The sequence below is a fragment of the Hemiscyllium ocellatum genome, chromosome 37 (assembly GCF_020745735.1).
Source record: "Hemiscyllium ocellatum isolate sHemOce1 chromosome 37, sHemOce1.pat.X.cur, whole genome shotgun sequence".
NCBI classification, from domain to species: domain Eukaryota; kingdom Metazoa; phylum Chordata; class Chondrichthyes; order Orectolobiformes; family Hemiscylliidae; genus Hemiscyllium; species Hemiscyllium ocellatum.
In genome coordinates this window covers 31,657,453-31,677,806 of record NC_083437.1, presented here as the reverse complement: position 1 = coordinate 31,677,806, position 20,354 = coordinate 31,657,453, and the positions used below count along the sequence as shown (strand labels likewise).

Sequence of the window (20,354 nt, the reverse complement as noted above, 5' to 3'; positions counted from 1 at the left end):
AAACAGCAGAGGTCCCAGAACAGTTCCCTGTTGAACACCATTAGTCACAGACCTCCAGCCTGAAAAACACCATTCCATTAGTACCTGATGAAGGGCTTTTGCCCAAAACCTCAATTTTTCTGCTTTTCAGATGCTGCCTATCCTGCTGTGCTTTTCCAGCACTATACTTTACAACTCTGGTTTCCAGCATTGCAGTCTTTACTTTGTCCACTAGTACCCTAAGTCTTCTGTGGGCAAGCCAATTCTGAATCCATGCAGCATGTCACTGTGGATCCCATGCATCTTAATCTTCTGGATGATCCTACCATGAGGGACCTTGACTAACTCCTCACTAAAATCCATGTAGACAACATCCACTGCTCTACTCTCATCATTCACCTTTGTCACTTACTGAAAAAAATTGAATTAAGTTAGTAAGACATGACCTGCCCTGCACAAAGCAATGTTGACTGTCCCTAATTAGGCCATGCTTTTCCAAATGTGCATAAATCTTATCCCTAAGAGTTCTCTCCAATAGCTTCCCAACCACCAATGTGAGGCTCACTGGTCTGTAGTTTCCTGGATTATCCTTATCTCCCTTCTTGAACATAGGAACAGCATTAAGAAATAATAAATACCTTATAATGAAAACTATCTTAAAAAAATATTCTAAGGTCTCGCATTACTTTTTGTTTGGAACCCAGAAAGAGAAAGCAGCTCTATTTCCACAGTAATGGAATAATGCAAATTTGAATTATAATATAATTGCACTTGTGCTAAGCAAGGGAGGAAGAACAAAATAAATGCTTCTGCAGTTTTTCTTATAGATTGCAACTAGTGCATTTGAAAACAATTTTCTTTTTAAGAATAGATTTTGACAACCAATCTCTACCTACAAGATTATTTCAGTAGTGCTTATTATTACATTGGACCAGAAAAACTTGCAAGCTTTGCAAATTCAGCATGCTCACTTCTTGTTGGAGATTTTCATTTTTTTTTATTGGAAAGTCACTTGTGTAAGGAGCATAGCCATCAAATAATTAATTTTTACTTTCAGTACTGCAAATCTTTGATTTCAAAGATGAGAGAGCTAAGTTAACAGATACATCATTAACTTAACTTAATTCAATAATTCCTCTGAGCAGCTACCCTGATGTTGCTGTGATTCATCCATCAATCCCATTGAATGGGTTGGGAAAATTCAGCCTTCAACACTATTATCCCCCCGAAACTGATTACTAAACTTTGTGATCTCTGACTAAGCCCCACTCTCTGCAACTGGATCCTCGGTTTCCTGACCCACAGGCCACAATCGGTGAATGTAATGGACAATATTTCATCCTCACTAGCACTCAACACTGGAGTACTGCAGGGGTGCGTACTCAGCCCCCTACTGTACTTATTATATACCCATGACTGTGTCGCCAAATGCCAGACTAGTGCCATTTACAAATTCGCTGATGACACCACTATAGTCGATCTCAGATGGCGACGAAACAGATAACAGACAGAAGGTGGAAGATCTGGAAAAATGGTGCACGGAGAACAACCTAGCTCTCAATGCCGGCAAAACCAAGGAACTCAGTATTGACTTTTGACGGGATGTTACTCATGTCCCCTTACACGCTAACAACACAGCAGTGGAACAAGTGGAGAGTGTCAAGCTCCTGGGAGTGGTCATCCACAACAAGCTTTCTTGGATTCTTCAAAGGCCTTGCAACACTTTCTTCCTCAGGCAGCTGAGGAAATTTGGCATGACAGCAAATACCCTTGCCAACTTTTATAGGTGCGCCATCAAGAGCATTCTGTCTGGATGTATCACTACCTGGTATGGCAACTGTACCATTCAAGATCGGCGGCGGTAACAGAGCGGTGAACTTGTCCTGGACAATCACAAAGGCTAGCCCGCCATCTATAGAATCTATCTACCAGGCCCGCTGTCAAGGAAAGGCTGCCAGCATTCTGAAAGATCCATTCCACTCTGGCAATGTGTTATACAACCTCTACCATCGGGAAGAAGGTACAGAGCCTGAACACATGCACCAACCGGTTTCAAAACAGTTTCTACCCTACTGTTGTTAGAATACTGAACGGACTCAAACTCTTAACATTTGCTAGTGTTTTGTTTTCGCCGCTGTTTACCTATTATTAACTATCTATGCTACTTAACTGTGATCTGAGCCTCTGTACACGTGACAATAAATTCTATTCAATTCATGAAGCGGGGAGTTGCTCATGGCTGAAAATACCTCAATGTTTAGGTTTTCTCCAGTATTTATAACTTTGGCACTGCGATTCTTGGTAGTTACCCACCCTTTTGAAGGTAATGTGCTTGACTTTGTGTTTCTGTGACCCAGGCCAACAGTACAACTGAGATGGGAGCTCAGTGACATGACCTATTGAGACAGGAGTGCTGCAGCAGTATTAATTATGATCCACACCATAAATCAATCCTTGCTATTTTTCGAGTTGTACCAAATGTTAAAGTTGTTTTTAAATTATGCACAGACCCCAGTTCATGTGACTTTGATTAAAGGTTTATAGAAAGCATGGACAGGTTTCTGTACTATGGAATTATTATTTGTAATTAAACAATGGCTATATGTGAACAGATAGAAACCATTTCATATAACACAACTAAAACTCTAAAACAGTCAGTTCTTCTGCAGCGGAATGATTGCCTTGTGCAGCCTTGCGTTATATAGAAAATAGCACTTAAAGTATTGGCACTGTAATCACATTACAACCAACTTTTAAAAGTTTGTGCTGTAGAAACAGCATCCCAATTAATCAGTCATGTTTCTGTACGTTAATGAAACGCTTATTTGAACAGAATGACCAGTGTCCGTTATGAAGTTCCCTTTCACAAATGCACAGCTTCCATTATTTTATAAGAAATACGGAGTGATTGATTGACTTGGCAAATGTCTGATTTATTAATCCAATAGCCATAGCTCACAGCAACTGCTGCAGAAAGGTAACAGCTTTTGTCACATTTTACTGAGTAATTTAGTGCAAAGAATAGACAGCTGCTGATGAAGACAGCAATTGCACACACTTGCTTTTCTTCCTGTGTGTGTCTTTCTCTGGTTCTCAATTAGTTGATTCAGTTGGAACCGGAAACAAAGTTACAATCAGCTTCACTTGTTAACAACTCTTCAGCTCCTGATCATTTGCAGGATCCCTTAGCCACAGAAAAGAATTCACTATAATAAGAATCTAATTTCTTTCTGTGAACTTATGGAGCCACCTTGTAAATCACTCTTTTAAAAAAAAATTTAAACTTTCCCTTTGACAAGTATCTACTGAAACCCAGTGTAGGAACAAAGTACTGCAGATGCTGGAATCTGTACTGAAAATAAAAATCTGTACTTTGTCTACAGGGAGAGAGCTCTAAAGAGTCACCTAAACTCAAACCATTAGTTTGCTTTCTCTCGATGGATGCTGCCTGACCTGGTGTGATCTTCGAGTAAAAAATGAGGTCTGCAGATGCTGGAGATCACAGCTGCAAATGTGTTGCTGGTCAAAGCACAGCAGGCCAGGCAGCATCTCAGGAATAGAGAATTCGACGTTTCGAGCATAAGCCCTTCATCAGGAATAAGAGAGAGAGAGAGCCAAGCAGGCTAAGATAAAGGGTAGGGAGGAGGGACTAGGGGGAGGGGCGATGGAGGTGGGATAGGTGGAAGGAGGTCAAGGTGAGGGTGATAGGCCGGAGTGGGGTGGGGGCGGAGAGGTCAGGAAGAGGATTGCAGGTTAGGAGGGCGGTGCTGAGTTGAGGGAACCGACTGAGACAAGGTAGGGGGAGGGGAAATGAGGAAACTGGAGAAATCTGAATTCATACCTTGTGGTTGGAGGGTTCCCAGGCGGAAGATGAGGCGCTCCTCCTCCAGCCGTCGTGTTGTTGTGTTCTGCCGGTGGAGGAGTCCAAGGACCTGCATGTCCTCGGTGGAGTGGGAGGGAGAGTTAAAGTGTTGAGCCACGGGGTGATTGGGTTGGTTGGTTCGGGCGGCCCGGAGGTGTTCTCTGAAGCGATGTCCAGCATTTTTTGTTCTTCTACTGAAACCCACTTAAAATACTTGATCTGTTCTGACGAAGGATCACTGGACCCCAAAGCATTAACTCCGCTTTCTCTTCACAAATGCTGCCAGGCTTGAGTTTTTCCAACAATTTGTGATTTTATTTCCAATTTTCATCATCTGCAGTTCTATAGTTTGTCTTTAGAATACCTGGCTTCCACTAAAAACCCACACGCTAAAAGTCTTGGAAGAAATTGCTGTGTAATACAGAGTGGTCAAAGTGATGGCATTGATGCTTTTCCAGGAAATTAAATACAAAGGAAAAGAAAAGGCAGCAATGTAAGAATAAATGGATATATTGGGGGGAGACCCATTTTGAATTGAACCATGGTAGTGTTTTGGATTTAGAATGGTGTATGCTGGTTAGATGATGATTGCAAAATAAGAGTTACCACAAACCTATGGCTGCATCATAAGAGGATCGGCATATGAAGTCTCCTGTATGAACCTGGCAAAGGAATAGGTAGAGACTATTGCAGGTCTAGTCCAAAGACTTTTGGACTGAATGTCAAAGAGGCGAAGACAATGTTATGGCTCTAAATGCTAATGGAAAACTAGGATTGAAAGTACCAAGGAAGGTAAAGGTAATCAACAAATTCTCATACTTTGGCTCAATGATAAACAAAGTTGCATCCAAGAATGAGATCCAGTTTAGGTTAGTTATGGAAAGAGGAGTGACCAGCAATTTCAGTAGAGTCTGGAATGCCAAAAGCATCAGCATGAAACTCAAAAACCTTCTCGTGTAATGATGAACATGAAGTGTTGGATTCTATGGATGTGTGTTGAACTTAAAGTGGAAAGAGAACAACAACTTTTGAAACACTGGTGTGATGGCAGATGTTTACTTTTAGCTGGAGGGACAGAAAGAGAAATAAATGTGTTATATCCAGAATATTAGTTCAGGAAACAAACTGGTCTGTTTACTGGCTCTGATTTTTGACCCCCAGTATGTCCTGTCATGGATGTAATCAGGATATTAGGAATCAAGTCATTCATTTGTTGAATTGTATGAAGAAGAAAAAACTGCTGAAATGTTTTTCTTACAGTTAACCTTCTATAAAGTGTTGAGATTGTCATAAATCTGTTGTCGGCTACTCCAAATGCCACATTTAAATATGTCTAAACTTCAGTGCTATTGGATGCCAAAAGGATTTCCATAGCACTCCCATCAATGTATCAAGATATCCTAATTATGTTCTTCTTGAATCATCCTGACCAGATTGAGTTTTATAATTTCTCCTAAGTATCCAAAATACTTAAAGAATTTGTAATGTCAGGAATTTTTATAAGGTAATAATTTTCAAAGGAGAAAGTGAGGACTGCAGATGCTGGAGATTAGAGTCGACAGCGTAGTGCTGAAAATGCACTGCAGGTCAGGCAGCATCCGGGGAGAACCTATGTTTCGGGCACATGCCCTTCATCAGAAATAGTGATTTCCAAAGAACCAATATCTTGAAATTACCCATTTAAAAGTAATTAGAATGAATCTGACTTTTGACTCTTTCCTTTTGAGTCACCATTTTTGCTTTGAAACAGGCAGGAGTCCATATATATGGTTTCACAATTTCAGTCTTGAATTTTCCTAAAATTTATTGGTGATTGCTTTTAATCATACTCTGCCATTTCTGAATTTTCCACTAGTAAAAACGTCTCTTTTAGATTGACCCCTTAAAAGCTTTTCTTATTCTGAAAATCATCAGCCAGATCATCCCTTAAATTTCTAATTCTAGAGTTAAAAAAGCCTAATCTGTGCTGCCTTTCATGATTGATATAAAGTCTCAGTGAGTGAATATGATTTAGTGTGGGATGCAAATAATAGAGTTCTGGTTGAGCTGAAATTTACAGGAAGCATAACCAAAATGATGCAGTTCAGGTATCCAGTCGTACATCTGAGGTAACAGACCAGAATGAGAATATTAAAACAGACTAGCTCATGCACAGCTGAAGAGAATAATGTGGCATTTGAAGGAGACTATCTTCAAAATGGGTAAGATATGGGCCACTACCTCTACCTCTTCTCTGGGTTAAATAAGACGTGGAGTTTGTGAATACTGGTTTGGCAGAGAGACTCTGAAGTAAAGCTGCAAAGTTTGTATAGAGGCTGAAAATAATGGATTTAACCTTCCTTGTTTTTAATTGAAATAAGATGTTGTCAATTCAGAATTGATGACGAGTTATTGAATAGAATGCCACTCAGTTCTTCAAAAGTCTGACTTGATTCATGGCAGCAGCGAGACTGAGCTGTCCATATTTTTGGTTTATTTCCGTTTCTTCAATTTCTGCTTTTGTTTTTAATTCCAACTATTGTATTCTAAGATGATGCTGGAGAGTGGCGACTTATACACTTTTCACTGTACTCCTGTCGTCTTGTACTTGGGTACATGTGTTAATAAATAAGATCTAAAGTTTAACTTGCGATATTTTAAAATGTTTGTTTTTCAACCTGACTCAGTGGTCCAGGAAGGTAGAATTGTTGAGTCAGTTGATATATTTGTCAATATTATTGATACCACTTCAGTAATCAGCACAATTTCTGTTTTTAATTAACTTAATATGTTGACTTATTTTCAGGTGAGATATTTTCATTCACAGCCACATCAGGATTAGCAAATGAATCATTGTTGAATATTGTCTCCTTTCTTGTCGGTGTTTTATTTACAAGGATTGAAGGCAGATGGAGTGATAAGTGCTGGGTTTGGAATCTGCAGGAGTGGGATAAGGAGAGGAGAGATTCCATGATTGATTACGAGATACTTAAAGATGAGAAAGGCTATTTGGCTTAACTTAATTCTTCAAGTCAGAACAACTGTAAACTTTCTTCATGGCAGCTTATATTTATGAAATTACTCTGGGTTTTTATGGCCAGCACTTTGCCTGAAAGTCTTATTTCAAACTTTTTATGTGAAGGAAAAAGATCTTGACATCAACCCAAAGTTTTTTCAAACAGTCTGGACCTATCTTGTTCTGTCATGGCAATACCCAAGTGGAATATACCAATAAACTGCTCAAACGCTCAGAGTTTTGCCAAGACTAATCGCCAGTATCAAAATCATTACGTTACATGTCAGCTTTAAATTCATCTATCACATAGTCATTAGTCATAGAGATGTACAGAATAGAAACAGACCCTTCAGTCCAACCTGTCCATGCCAACCAGATATCCCAACCCAATCTAGTCCCACCTGCCAGCACCGGTCCATATCCCTCTAAACCCTTCCTATTCATATAACGATCCAGATGCCTTTTAAATGTTGCAATTTATCTGCCTCTTCCAGTTCCTCTGACAGCTCATTCCATACCTATACCACCTTCTGTGTGAAAAAGTTGCCCTGCGACTGCTTAAATGTTGTGTTTAGATCATTCTGAGCTGCTTCCTTCACTTAATTGCTGTTTCTAGCTTGCATTGAGTTTCAGAATTGGAGTTATTTATGTAAATTGAAAAACTTAATATTTTAACTTTGAAGTTGGGGCACCCTATTAAATGCTTCTGAGTTAATTTGGGCACCATATATATGTAAATGTGTCTTGTTTAGGCAGTCATTGATGAGCATTAATAATTTTGTAAAAAAACTGCAATGTATGAAATGTGAAACATAAGCATCTTTACTGATATAAAACATCCCTTGGTGTTTCAGGGAAGTATGATAAAGCAAATTTTGAAACTGAGGCATGTAAGGTATTGGGGCCAATGACCAAAGTAGATTCAGTGTGAGCTGCTAAGTGTCTCCAGCATTTGTATTTTTACTGCTGAAAAGAAAATCATTAGAATCTCCACAGTGTGAAAACAGGCCATACAGCCCAACAGGACCTCTCCAATCCTCCGAAAAGCATCCAGATCCATCCCCCTACCCTATATCAGCAACCCTGCATTTCCCCTAATGCAGGTAATCCACACATCCCTGAACACTGAGCAATTTAGCATGGCCAGTCCACCCAACGCGCGCATCTTTGGATTGCGGAAGGAAACCGGGGCACCCGGCAGAAACCCAAGCAGACATGGCAAATGTGCAAATTCCACGCAGACAGTCAACCGAGGTTGGAATCGAATCCTGGTCCCTAGCGCTTTGAGGCAACAGTGCTAATCACTGAGTCACTGTGCCACACTTTGATTTAGTTAAAATGTTAAACTGAGATAGGCATAGGTTTCCCGGTTGAATGTCAAGTCCCATTTTCAAAGCACTATTCAAAAAGAGTAATCCCATCAACTGACCAATTATTCAGTCATTTGATATTTATCAGACTTGTGTCACTGTAAACAGAATGCTGCATTCATTAACAACAAGTGTGATTCAATGCTTGTCATCCTAAAGATGTGATGAGATGCCATTTAAAGATGCAGGCCATCTCCGCATTGCAAACTTGTTCCCTTCGTGAGTCGAATCGCAAGTTGATTTGTCTGCAGGTCAAAACAATGCAGAACAATATAAAGCAGCTGTTTAAGTACAGGAAATGTTCATAGAAAACATAGGTGCAGGAGGAGGCCATTCAGCCCTTTGAGCCTGCTCTGCCATTCATCACTACCATGACTGATCTTAAAATTCAGCAATAGCCTAATTCTACTTTCCCCCCATAACCTTTGGTCCCATTCGGCTCAAGTGCAATATGTAGCTGCCCCTTGAATACATTGTGTTTTGTCACCAACTACTTCCTGTGGTGGTGAATTGCACAGGCCCACCACTCTTTAGGTGAAGAATGTTTCCTCATCTCTGACCTAAATGATCCATTCCAATCCTCAGACTGTGACCTATGTTCTGGAAGCGCCCCCCCACCATCAGGATGTCCTCCCTGCATTTATGCTGTCAAATCCTGTTAGAATTTTATAAGTCTCTGTGAGATCGCCTCCTCACTTGTCTGAACTCCAGCAAAGGCAAAAATGAGGACTGCAGCTGCTGGAGATCAGTTATCCCTGATGAAGGGCTTTTGCCCGAAATGTCAATTTTTCCTGCTTCTCGGATGCTGCCTGATCTGCGCTTTTCCAGCACCACTCTAATCTAGATTCTGAACTCCAGCGAAAACGATCCTAACCTAGTCAACCTCTCTTCATGCGTCAGTCCCACCATCCCCAGAATCAGCCTGGTAAACCTTTGCTGCACTCCCTCGAGAGCAAGAGAATCTTCCTCAGAGAACAAGACCAAAACTGCACACACCATTCTAGACAATGCTTCGCCAAGGCCCTGTATAACTGCAACAACACATCCCTGCTCCTGTACTCAAAACCTCTTGCAACAAAGGCCACCGTACCATTTGCCGCCTTTATTGCCTGCTGCACCTGCCTGCCTTCAGTGCCTGGTGCACAAGCACATCCAGGCCCGACTACACACTCCCCTCTCTCAATTTACAGCCGAACAGGTAGTAATCTGTCATCTTGTTACTTATTCCAAAGAGAATAATCTCACATTTATCCAAATTATTGCTGCATCTGCCATTGATTTGCCTACTCGCCCAATCTGTCCAGCCCATTTGCATCCTCGTCGCAGTTCACCCTCCCACTCTACTTGGTATCATCTGCAAATTTTGAGATGTTACATTTTGATCCCTCATTCAAATAATTAATATATGCAGAGGAACGTCTATTAACTGAATATCAATTATCTGAAGATGATTTCAAGGTCCTGCAAAAACATTACATCAAAGAGGTAAGTGTATTCGGACTACCTGGACTGAAAACATGCGAAAACGCTGGGAAAAACAAAGAAACCCAAGCACCTCAAGCAACAGCGACTGGATGTTTTTTTTAAGGTAAGGGGTAGTTACACAGACCTCTGGAAAAGTGCAAGGTTTGCAGGGTATTCCCGTCACTTTACTGGGCCGTTCATGAAAATATTGGGCAAGAAAGTAAACACATGCATGAGGCAGTGCTTCTGTCTTTCTGAGATCAGGGAGGACAAGTGAGTTATGTGTCAACTTTCTCTGTTCTTAAGTTCTGTGTGAAAGTCAGCCTGTAGAAGTTTCACACCTTTGTTTAAAAAAAGCATGAAAAGGCCAAAGAAGTGAATGCATGCGCGAGACAGTGCTTCTGTCTTTCTATCGTAACACTGAGTTCATGGAAACTGACAAATACTCTTGTGATGGTAGAAGCTGTTCGGGACCTTGTTTAATGCTGGGATTTCACATATTTCTGTGATGCTAAAGGTTTAGTTCTTCTCAGTTTAACCTTTAATTTGCAGAATGCACAGATTAGTTTGTTTAAATAGCAGACTCATCAAAATTATAGTTTTAAACACTCCGGTAGAGCACAGCATTAAATCAGTATGGTTTTCCTTGTTTACCATCAAATTGATCATCAGAATAATCAATTACCTGAATGAAATAGTGCCCGCCCATCTCATTCGATAATTGAGGTTCCTCTCTATTATGAATAGTACGGTCCTAGCACTAATCCCATTGGCATCCCACTGGTTATTACCTGCCAATTTGAAAAGCACCCATTCATTCCTACTCTTTGTTTCCTCTCTGCCAATTAGTTTTCTGTCCATCTCAATACATTTGTCCCAATCTCATGTCATTTAATCTTCCATAATAATTTCTTATACAGGATTTTGTCAAATGCTTTCTGAAAGTCCAAATATACCACATTGGCTCCACCTTGTCAACTCTGCTAGTTACATTTTCTTAGAATTCTGAAAGATTTGTCAAGCATGATTTCCCTTTCATAAATCCATGCTGACTGTCTGATTCTGCCACTGCTTTCTAAATGGTTTTTGCAAAGTTCTTGATAATGGATTCAAGAATTTTCCCCACTACTGGAGAGCAGTCTGGAAGGTAAGTGATCTAAAAGCTTTCTTTGGGGATTTGTGGTCTTCACTTCAGGAGTGGAGCTGAGCAGGAGAAAGCAGCCTGGGAAAGTAAGAATTTCTGATTTTGACTTGGGGGGGGATCTGATAAGTGACATCAGAGGAGGGCTGTGATTTGATTGGCTAATAAGGGGTCTGCTATTGTCAATCTGTTGAATTATTAGTGACAGTTTGCATTCAGTTTGAGATAATACGCTGAGATACAAGAACAGTTTAAAAATTAAATTCAAAACTAATAAATAACCATTGTGGCTCCCATTGACCACATCTATAGTAAATGTTAGTTGCTCAAGAATCTCTAGCTCGGAGTCGATGAGCTGGAGTCTGAACTTCAAACATTTGAGACACATCAACAAGGGGAAAGTAACTTGGCACTGTGTTTCAGGAGGCAATCACACTCCTTAGATTGACTAACTTGAATTCAATCAGGGACAGGAGGGTGTGGCTGTGAGTGAGGCAGGTTGAGGGATCCAGAAGGTGAAATTGCAGGAGCCTCGGGCCCTGTTCTTGTCTGACTGGTTCAAGAGATTTGCACCCTGTGTGCTTGGGATTTGGGACTGCAGGGAGGATAAGCTGACTGACTGCAGCACTGTCATGCACGGAGCCATACCATTGTAATTAGGGATAGTATAGTTAGAGGCGTAGGCACTTCTCTGTGCCCAGGATCAAAAATCCCAAAGGTTGTGTTGCCGAGCTGGTGCTTGGATTCGGGATATCTCATCTGGGTTGCAAACGAACTTGGGAGTGGGAGGGTAAAGATCCAGTGGTTGTGGTCCACGTAGATACCAACAACGTAGATAAAACTAAGCAGAGGGTCTCCCAAGGGAGTGTGAACAGCCAGGTGCTAAATTAGAAAGCAGAACCAAAGGTGTTAATCTCTGGATTACCACCTGAGCCTTGAACTAATTGGCAGGGGTCAATAAGATTAAGAAGGTAAATGCATGGTTTAACGATTGGTATGAAAGAAATAGGTTTGAATTTATGGAACATTGGCACCAGTACTGGGGAAGAAGCGACCTGTTCTGATGGGATGTAAGTCAAATATTTAAAATTTTACTCCTGTATAGGATCACATCAATTGGATGCTCATAATTTGAGGATCCCCTGTATCTTCCTTTTTTTTCATGTAAGCACACAACTTGCAGTTAAAGTATTTGCAGAACTCGAATAAACTGTAGCCTGTGCTATTTCAAAAGTAACAAAAAGGTTTTATCTTTGCTTTATCTTTGTACTTGGGTTGCCTGTGTTTAATATTGAATGTTGTCTTTAATTCTAATATCAAAAAATTGTGTGGTAACAGTTAGGGCACACAGTTAATTTAGTGTCAATAGATTGCTGGACAGCAGTGATTCACTGAGCTTGCTTATAACTGAAACAGTTCCTGGGGATGACATGGTTGCTATTCATTTATTATAATTTTTTTTACTTACTTTTGCACTGCCAACTGTTGCAGTTGTTTTTTTCAGTGGAGAAAGGAATTTGTCTTTGGTTAATTTCCTTCAGCATGAGCTGTTAAGTATTGACAACCAGTTTTCACAGACTGCTGCATACGCTCTTCATCTTTGAAATCCAGTATTCTGTTAATGTAACAGGATCCTCAGAATTTAAACTTTTTCTATAATCTGTGCTTTTTTTTTACTCATTCTGTGGTTTTGCTTGATTTTACAAGATGCATCATTGAAAACCTTTGTGACAGCTTATTCATGATGTTGTCACCTGTGCTTCATTTGGTAGCAGTCTTGGGTCACATTTAGAAAGTTGCAAGCTCAGGTCCCACAGCTAAAAATTTCTGTTAGTAGTGATTTTATGCATTGTCAATGTGTCCTCTTTTAAATAACATACAAACTGAGATTGATCTGTCCTCAGGTGAGAATAAAGATTCCCTGAAGATTTCTAGTGAGTTAATCCTTGTGTTTTGACCAATTATTTACCTTGCATTAAGTATCACTTTTTGTCATGGAGCTGTGGTTTAGGGTGACATCCATGCAACAGGTCCCACCAGTCTTTCTAGACAGTCTTTCTAGCTTGTTGATATTTAGATAAAAACCTATTCCAAGATATTATTACACACCCTCTGGAGCAGGTTTAAAACTCTCTCAACACCAAGTTATAATCCAACAGGTTTATTTGGAAGAGCAAGTGTGACTTGAAGCCAGGCATCTCTGGTTCAGAGGTATGGCTCATCACAAGAACCACCCAACGTTGCTTGTCATTATGCACTGAAAATTCTCTGCAGTGCAGTTGAATTAGGCACTGAAAATTCAACTGCCAAAGAACAGTTGAACAATGTCTAACAAATGGTGATAATTTGAATTTCTCATCTCAAGATAAATAGCAAAAGCTTCTATTCGAATGTAGCTGTCTAGTTTCTTGAAAATTTCATTAAATGCTAGTTTTGTCATAGTATCAGCTACAGAAACCACTGGATGAATATGTTTCCGTCAGGCGGGGTTACTCGGACAGGTGGGCACAGCCTTTAAAATTAGAGGGGCTCAATTTAAAATGGAAATGAGGAGACGTTTCTTCAACCGGAGGGAGGTGGACCTGTGGAATTCACTGCCACGGAGCGCAGTTGGAGGCCGGGATGTTAAATGTCTTCATAGCAGAGGTTGATAAATTCTTAATCTCTCAAGGAATTAAAGGGACACTGAGAGTGCGGGTAAGTGGCGTTGAAATGACCATCAGCCATGATAGAGTGGACTTGGTGGGCCGAATGGCCCTGCTTCCACTCCTGTGTCTTATGGTCTTATTAGAACCAGTCGTGATTACACAAGTCATGTCCTTGAGCAACTTTCTTTTTATGTCTGATATTTAAAATAGTTGTTGGATTCATCAGCCAGACAACTTGCTTCCTGTTCCAGATAACTGAAAATTTTGCATGCAATTAGGTGTGGGAGCAGTTGGCATATTCGAATTCATAATGGTTTTGTTCACGTCAGTCACTCAAATTTTGTGCATCCTATACTTAATACTTTTTTTCATCAGTATGATACCATTTAAAATTTCAGACAGAAATCCATCAATATATGTGTATTATCAAGAGGTTGTCATTTAAATTCTTTGAGTATTAAACATCTGGAATGCTGAAAATAGCATTATCAGGAACTGGAATAATATTTTTGGTCCCATATTAAATTGATTCAATACTGCCTCCTTTTAAAGATTAATGTCAGTGTAAATAAAATATATTGAGCAAATTGTTTTCACAATTAACTCATATGACAAAATTTCAAGAAATTGTGGAATAGATGGGATCACTAATAATGTTGATTACACCACTATACAGTACACCAAAACTTAATTGACTTAGAGTAGGCGGATGTGGCAAATTAAAGTCAGTATTAGGAATTATAGGGTGATTCATTTTGGTGGGAGGAATGAAGAGGCCATTGTTTCCTCAGATGGTGAGAAATTAAACCATGTAGAATAACAAAGAGATTTGGGATTAAATGACTAAACGTAGGAATGCATGAAGACTGAAAGCAGCACAGTGGAAGTTTTTTTCAGGATAAATAGAATAGCAAAGGAGGTAATTAAAGTTATTACTAATTTTGGCTTGACCAGACCTAGAGCTCTAATTTCAAGGAAGTGCAGAAAAGATTTACAAGGACGCTACCAGAATTAAAAGAAGACTGTCAGTAAAAAAAAATAGCCTGGGTTGTTTTCTCTGGATGAGAGTCGGAAGAACATTTGGTCCTTAAGATGATCAATGTGTTTCATAGGGTGGATGTGAAGAAACTGTTTCGACTTGGTGAGTCCAGAAAAGAGGGCATAGAAGCTGAGATGATCACTTATTCAAATAGTGCGAATGTGCAACTAGCAAGTAATTGGAATAGTTCAAGAGTAGTTTTCATAGATTGGAGAAAAGAAGGTACAAGAATGAGATGATAAGATTTGGTGGAGGCTACTGTGATGCGAAGATCAATTAGATTGAATAGTATGCTTTCCTTTTCATTATTTGTGAAGTGCAGTGTGCATTTCCTTAGAATCAGTTGAATTATTGGTTCTAAACTGTATACTATACCTGCAGGTAATATCAGGACATTAGGCTTGAAATTATAGGTATGTTTTCATTTTTTGTGATATTTAAAGGTGCTATATAAATGTAAGCTAATACTGTTAGCATGCTTTTAACATCTGCAAAAAATGTTCACTGTGATAACAGGAGTATTTTCCTGGAAGATTTAAACAGTTTCTTGCTGATAAAAATGGGTTAATTAACCTATAGATACAGTAATTACTTGTATTTAAAGCTGCAATTTTCTACTTTGTGAACAGAATCTATTCCTTTTCTATTCCATCATCAGTATATTTTATACTTGGTGTGGGTTTACTTATCCACAGTATGTATCTCAATTAAAAAAAAAATTGCAGCAGCAAGATTTTGAGTTTAAACTGATTATTATTGGTTCTCTCCCACATACCTGAAACTAAACACAACATTATCAAATTAAATTTGCATGTGCAGGTCCACATACAGATTAATAAAAGGTAGTAGGCAGTACATGTAGAAGTTGTGATTAACTTTAATCTTTGATTTGCAAATTCTGTTCTTCTACAAGGTATGCCTGGTTTTGTGAATGAAATTAAGCAGAGGCCATGGCCTAGTGGATATTAACACTGGACTGCTAATCCAGAGACCCAGGTCATGATCCAGGGACTTGAAATCTTCAAATCCTGCCATAGCAGATGCTGGAATTTGACTTCAATAAAAATCTGAAATTAAGAATCTAATGATGACCTTGAATTCACTGTGACTATGAAAACTGGCAGCTTTCATTCATTTTGTATTTGATTTCGATGACGCTCTTCATCAAAAAGCAGTGATTCACTTCAACGTGCCAAGTGTAAGAAGAAAAATCGAAGAGTTATTTTTCATTTCTCTATACAGTAAACCCTGCTGCGAAGTCAGTTTGATAGAACTGGAACAGCCTCTACGACTTCCAATGGTTGAATTTATCTTTGGTCCAACCTCAAGACTGATGACCAAACTGCCAAACTAACAAAGCCTGTGGAACAATATCTGCACTCCGCACTGCCTTCAGGAGACAAAGGGGTAAAAATGAGGGTGCAAACTGCATTCAGCCCCCCTGAGCTTGCTATGACATTTATAGCATTCATGATCATAGCTGATCCTTGAACTCAATGCTGTCTTTCCACTTCCTCTTCACACCCCTTGATGTCTTTATATCAAAAAACACATTGATCTCTTTTTTGCTTATACTTAGTGACCCAACCTCCAATACATTCTGTTACAGTGAATTCAACAGATTGACCACGCTTCCTGTGAGAGATGCTTCCTCATGTCAGTCTTAAGCAACGTGGCATTATAGATTTCAGGACTTCAATAGTTGTTGATGGATTGAAAGAATCAACAAGATATGAAGTATTTTACTCGAAAGGAGCAGCAATAACTGTGCCTGGAATAAACTATTAAAGATAAGAAATTTAAACAGGAATTGAAAGCAGATTATCCATGGCTTGGAAAAGAGAGATTCAAGATTACACAGACAAAACTGCTTGGTAAACTGGATGCATATTGTCACAAGAACAACTAATTGACCCACAGAAGAATTTAAGGAATTAACTACAGGAAAACAGAACACACAGTTCATCAAATGTAACAAGGATCAAAGAAGCTGATGATTCAAGGTGCAGACTTGTAGCAATTTGGATGAAAGTACTTTTTAAAAGTACAAAAATCATCAACCAAAGGACGAAAAGCTGTCAGAATCAAGCACTAGAACTCGACCTTAGCAGAATGACATTGGAAATGTCCAGAGTTCAATCCTTGTACAAAGACAGACACTTTTGGTTGGAATCCTGGACAGATTCCACCTTTAATCGGGTAGTTGCCAAGTTAGGTTGTTATGACCCTTTTATGAAAGAGAATTGGATATACAGTTCAAAAAGAGCAGTGTCCGAATGTACAAAGTGGAAATGGGAGCGCAGGATTTGACACGGTATAGAAAGTCATTTTACTGATGTATAAAGCTGGATTGTTCTATGCTTCAGGATCCTGACGTCAAGGCTGAAACTGAATTCATAGCCTGCATTTGTTGGCAATGTGTCTGTCTGGCAGTCTTCCCAGAATAGCCTTCCAGTTGTTTGCCTCTTGTTGGGGACAGCAGTTGGGGTCCAGATCCTTCAGACCCAATTGGTAGACCCCTTTAGTCTGGAGACTGAGCAGAGGTAGGAACTGCTATGGCAGGTTAAGAACTATGAAGGAGCCTCAACATAGAGACATGCTTGATAGCACTTATGAAATTCAGTGTCAGTGAAGGCTAATGCAAATAGGGCCCCTATGAGTGAAGGGAAAGCCTGACTAAGAATTGTTGATGTTGTAAGTTGTGATTTGTCTTGCTTAAAACCCCATCATTTAGGTATTGAGTCCCTGAGTGTGATGACCACACAGACCTGCCACTGGGAGGGCATCTAGCTTGCAAAGGTGGCCTCTACATGGTGGAGGCAGCTTCAATTTTGATGAATTGCTAGTTTGTAGTTGTTTTTAATTGAAACTTTAAAACTTGTTATTATAATCGGCTACCTGTGGAGAGGAGAGGACAGCTGTTTTGCCCCCCTCCCAACTCTGGAAAAATTACTACATGGCGAGAATGTATGGTGTGTGATCCCAACATGTCTCCCTCATATTTTCTGCACCCATGCTTCCAATCTTGCCACTCGAGGATTGAGAACATACAACCGAAGGATCAAATACCAAGCTCTATGCACAGAGGAACCTCAATCATCCGAAGGATACTGGAAGGGAGTGTTTTGTTTGGTCATTTGAATGCCGGATAATCGAATGTTAGATCACATCATTTAGCCAAACATCGGGACTTTGCAATCTTGCCGGATAATCCAAAATTCAGGTTCCTTTGTAGTATATTATATTACAGTTGACTTGGGAGTCCAAGTTACTGTGATAACTTCGCTTCATTTTAACATGCCTGTTGTAGTTTGGAGCCATGAGATGTGATAGTAGAGGGACTAATTTTATTTGCATCACATGGCTGACTAGGAATCTCTCTTGCTTTTAACTTTCTGCCATAAACATGTATCGGAAGGTGTAATAATTATAACAAGGTCAACCAGATGGACCTCATGGAATGAGTTCCCTGATTGGGGCTATTAATTTATCCGGTCAGACCCCTGGCTGATAGACAAATAGGAATGTCAGGGTAAAAGAAATATGACAAGAGTGTCAGAGGTTCTGCTCAATCTGAGAGCTAGCTCTGAGGAAGCTGCATTAGTGTCAAGGACTTTCTATGAGTAAATACAGGGTGACTTGCTGATGGGATACTGACCTCTGTAGAGTTATTTCAGAAGGATTTACAGGTTGATAAGAACACAGCTTCCTTGACCATTAAGTGCTTGGATAGACTGGAACAGAGCTTTTTGCTGCATAAGCAGGAATGCTATCATCCACTATGTCACAAGACTTGTTTTCATGTTACAACCTCCTCAAAATTTTGTCTTAAGTTAGGGACTGAATGCAGAGTTACAATTAAATATTTTTTGGTAGATAATAGTTTTATGAACCTCATACACTAAAATCGGTTGCCGTTGCCAGTTGAATTGCTCTTCATTCAGATACCTTCCATTTTTCTACAAAGATGTTGTATTTCAAAAATTAATTCATCATTAGGTTTTGAGCAATTTCCTTGGTTATGGGACTAAAAGGTGCTTCAGAAATTCAGGTCTTTCATTTAATTGCCTTGTGTTTGCTTAGGTTTTTATTTATGAAGTAGAAGTGACACATTGTCATTGTATGAGTCAGATTGTGGAAGTTAGTTTAATTTTTCTACCTTAATCAACTTGCTGTCAATGAAACTGTGTGGTAAGTAGTTTGCTGATATAATGGCTCAATGATGAAATTTCACAGCAGAGCAAGTAACATTTTATATCCATATTTTTAAATTTGTATCAAGTATCCTTTGGTGGTTAAGAGGAGTGGTCAACCACGGTGACTTGGATTGCTGTTTCTCTTACACCCAGCAGATTATATGACAACACTAACAGCTGTAGCCAAAGATGCCTCCAAATGCACATCATATGTTGTCTATTTCACCTGATTTTTTTTTCCCCCAGAAAAAAGCACCCCACTGTAAGTGAGAACATTAGCATAAGAGCAGGCAATAATGGGGTGATTTTTTTCCCCCTTTTGCTCTTTGTCCCACAGAAACCTGGCAGGATCTTAACGTACGATTTCCATGACTCGGTCTGGGCAGCAGCTACAATGTACGGCGTGCTGTGACAGAGAGATGATCGTACCACTTAGATCCTATCTTGCTTAATTAGCTATTGCCAGAAGGGGTGCGAGTATTATTTTTACATCTTTTTTCTCTCTCTTTAGAATCAATTTATAGACGTGGCGCTAGAAGATGGCGGAAGCTTTACTGTGTGAATGGACATTTCTTTCAGGCCAAACGTTTTAACAGGGTGAGTAACCTAGTATCTGTGTGTTAATGTTGCTGTTTTGATACATTACGTGCATCAATGCTAATTAGTCTTCTATTGGCTTAATGTATGTAAAAAAAAATATTCATAACATATTTGATTTTGGAGCAAGAGCAGGAGACCAAGATTAAATAGGAGTGGACTTTGGATTTCATTTAAGATTCCAGCATGCTAACACACATCAAACACGAGCAACATTGACTATGGGTATCCCTAATTTACAGTGGGTTTTTTTTTCCCCTATTTCATTAAAATCCGAGCGATTGCTGATTTCTTATCATTCATGGAACATGGGCGTCAGTGACTGGGCCAGCATTTATTGCCCATCTCTAGTTGCCTTTGAGAAGATGGTGGTGAGTAGCTTGCTTGAATTGCTGCAGTCCATCTACTGTAGGTAGACGCACAATGTCATTCAGGAGGGATTTCCAGGATTTTGACTCAATGACAACTGGTCATAATAGCCAAGGAATATTGATAGTGAGTGGCTTGAAAAAGGAACCTGGTGCTGTTCATGTATATCTGCTGCCCTTGTCCTGCTGATAGTGGTGGTCATGGGTTTCAAAGGTTTTGTATGAGGATTCGTAGTGAATTTCTGCACTGCATTTTGTAGAATGTACACAGTTGCTACTGAGCCTCAGTGGTAGAGGGTGTGGCTGCTTGTGGATGTGGTGCCAATCAAGTGAGCTGCTTTGTTCTTGATAGTGTCATACACTTGATCCAGGCAAGTGAAGAGCATTCCATCATACTCCTGACTTGTTCCTTGAGATGGTGAAAGTCTTTGGGGAGTCAGGAGGTGAGTTACTTGTCACAGTATTTCTGAAATCTGACTTGCTCTTTCAGCCACTGTCTTTATATGGCTAGTCCAATTCTGTTTCTAGTCATAATAGCCAAGGAATATTGATAGTGGCAGATTCAGTAATGGTACTGCCATTGAATGTCCAAGGGTGGCAGTTTGAGTGTCTCTTACTGGAGTGGCATTTGTGTTGCATGAATGTTATTTGCCACTTTTCAGCCCAAACCTGGATATTGTCCAGGTCTTGCAGCA

At 39.7% G+C, this 20,354-nt stretch overlaps 1 protein-coding gene across 1 annotated transcript in view; it reads left to right on the top strand.

The window, feature by feature from the left end:
* prkcz (protein kinase C, zeta) overlaps positions 1–20,354 on the top strand; it is a 410,310-nt gene that overhangs the window by 154,988 nt on the left and 234,968 nt on the right. Inside the window, exon 5 of the mRNA XM_060852456.1 lies at positions 19,206–19,291. Coding sequence (XP_060708439.1) covers positions 19,206–19,291 — 86 coding nt within the window. The remainder of the gene's footprint in view (positions 1–19,205; positions 19,292–20,354) is intronic.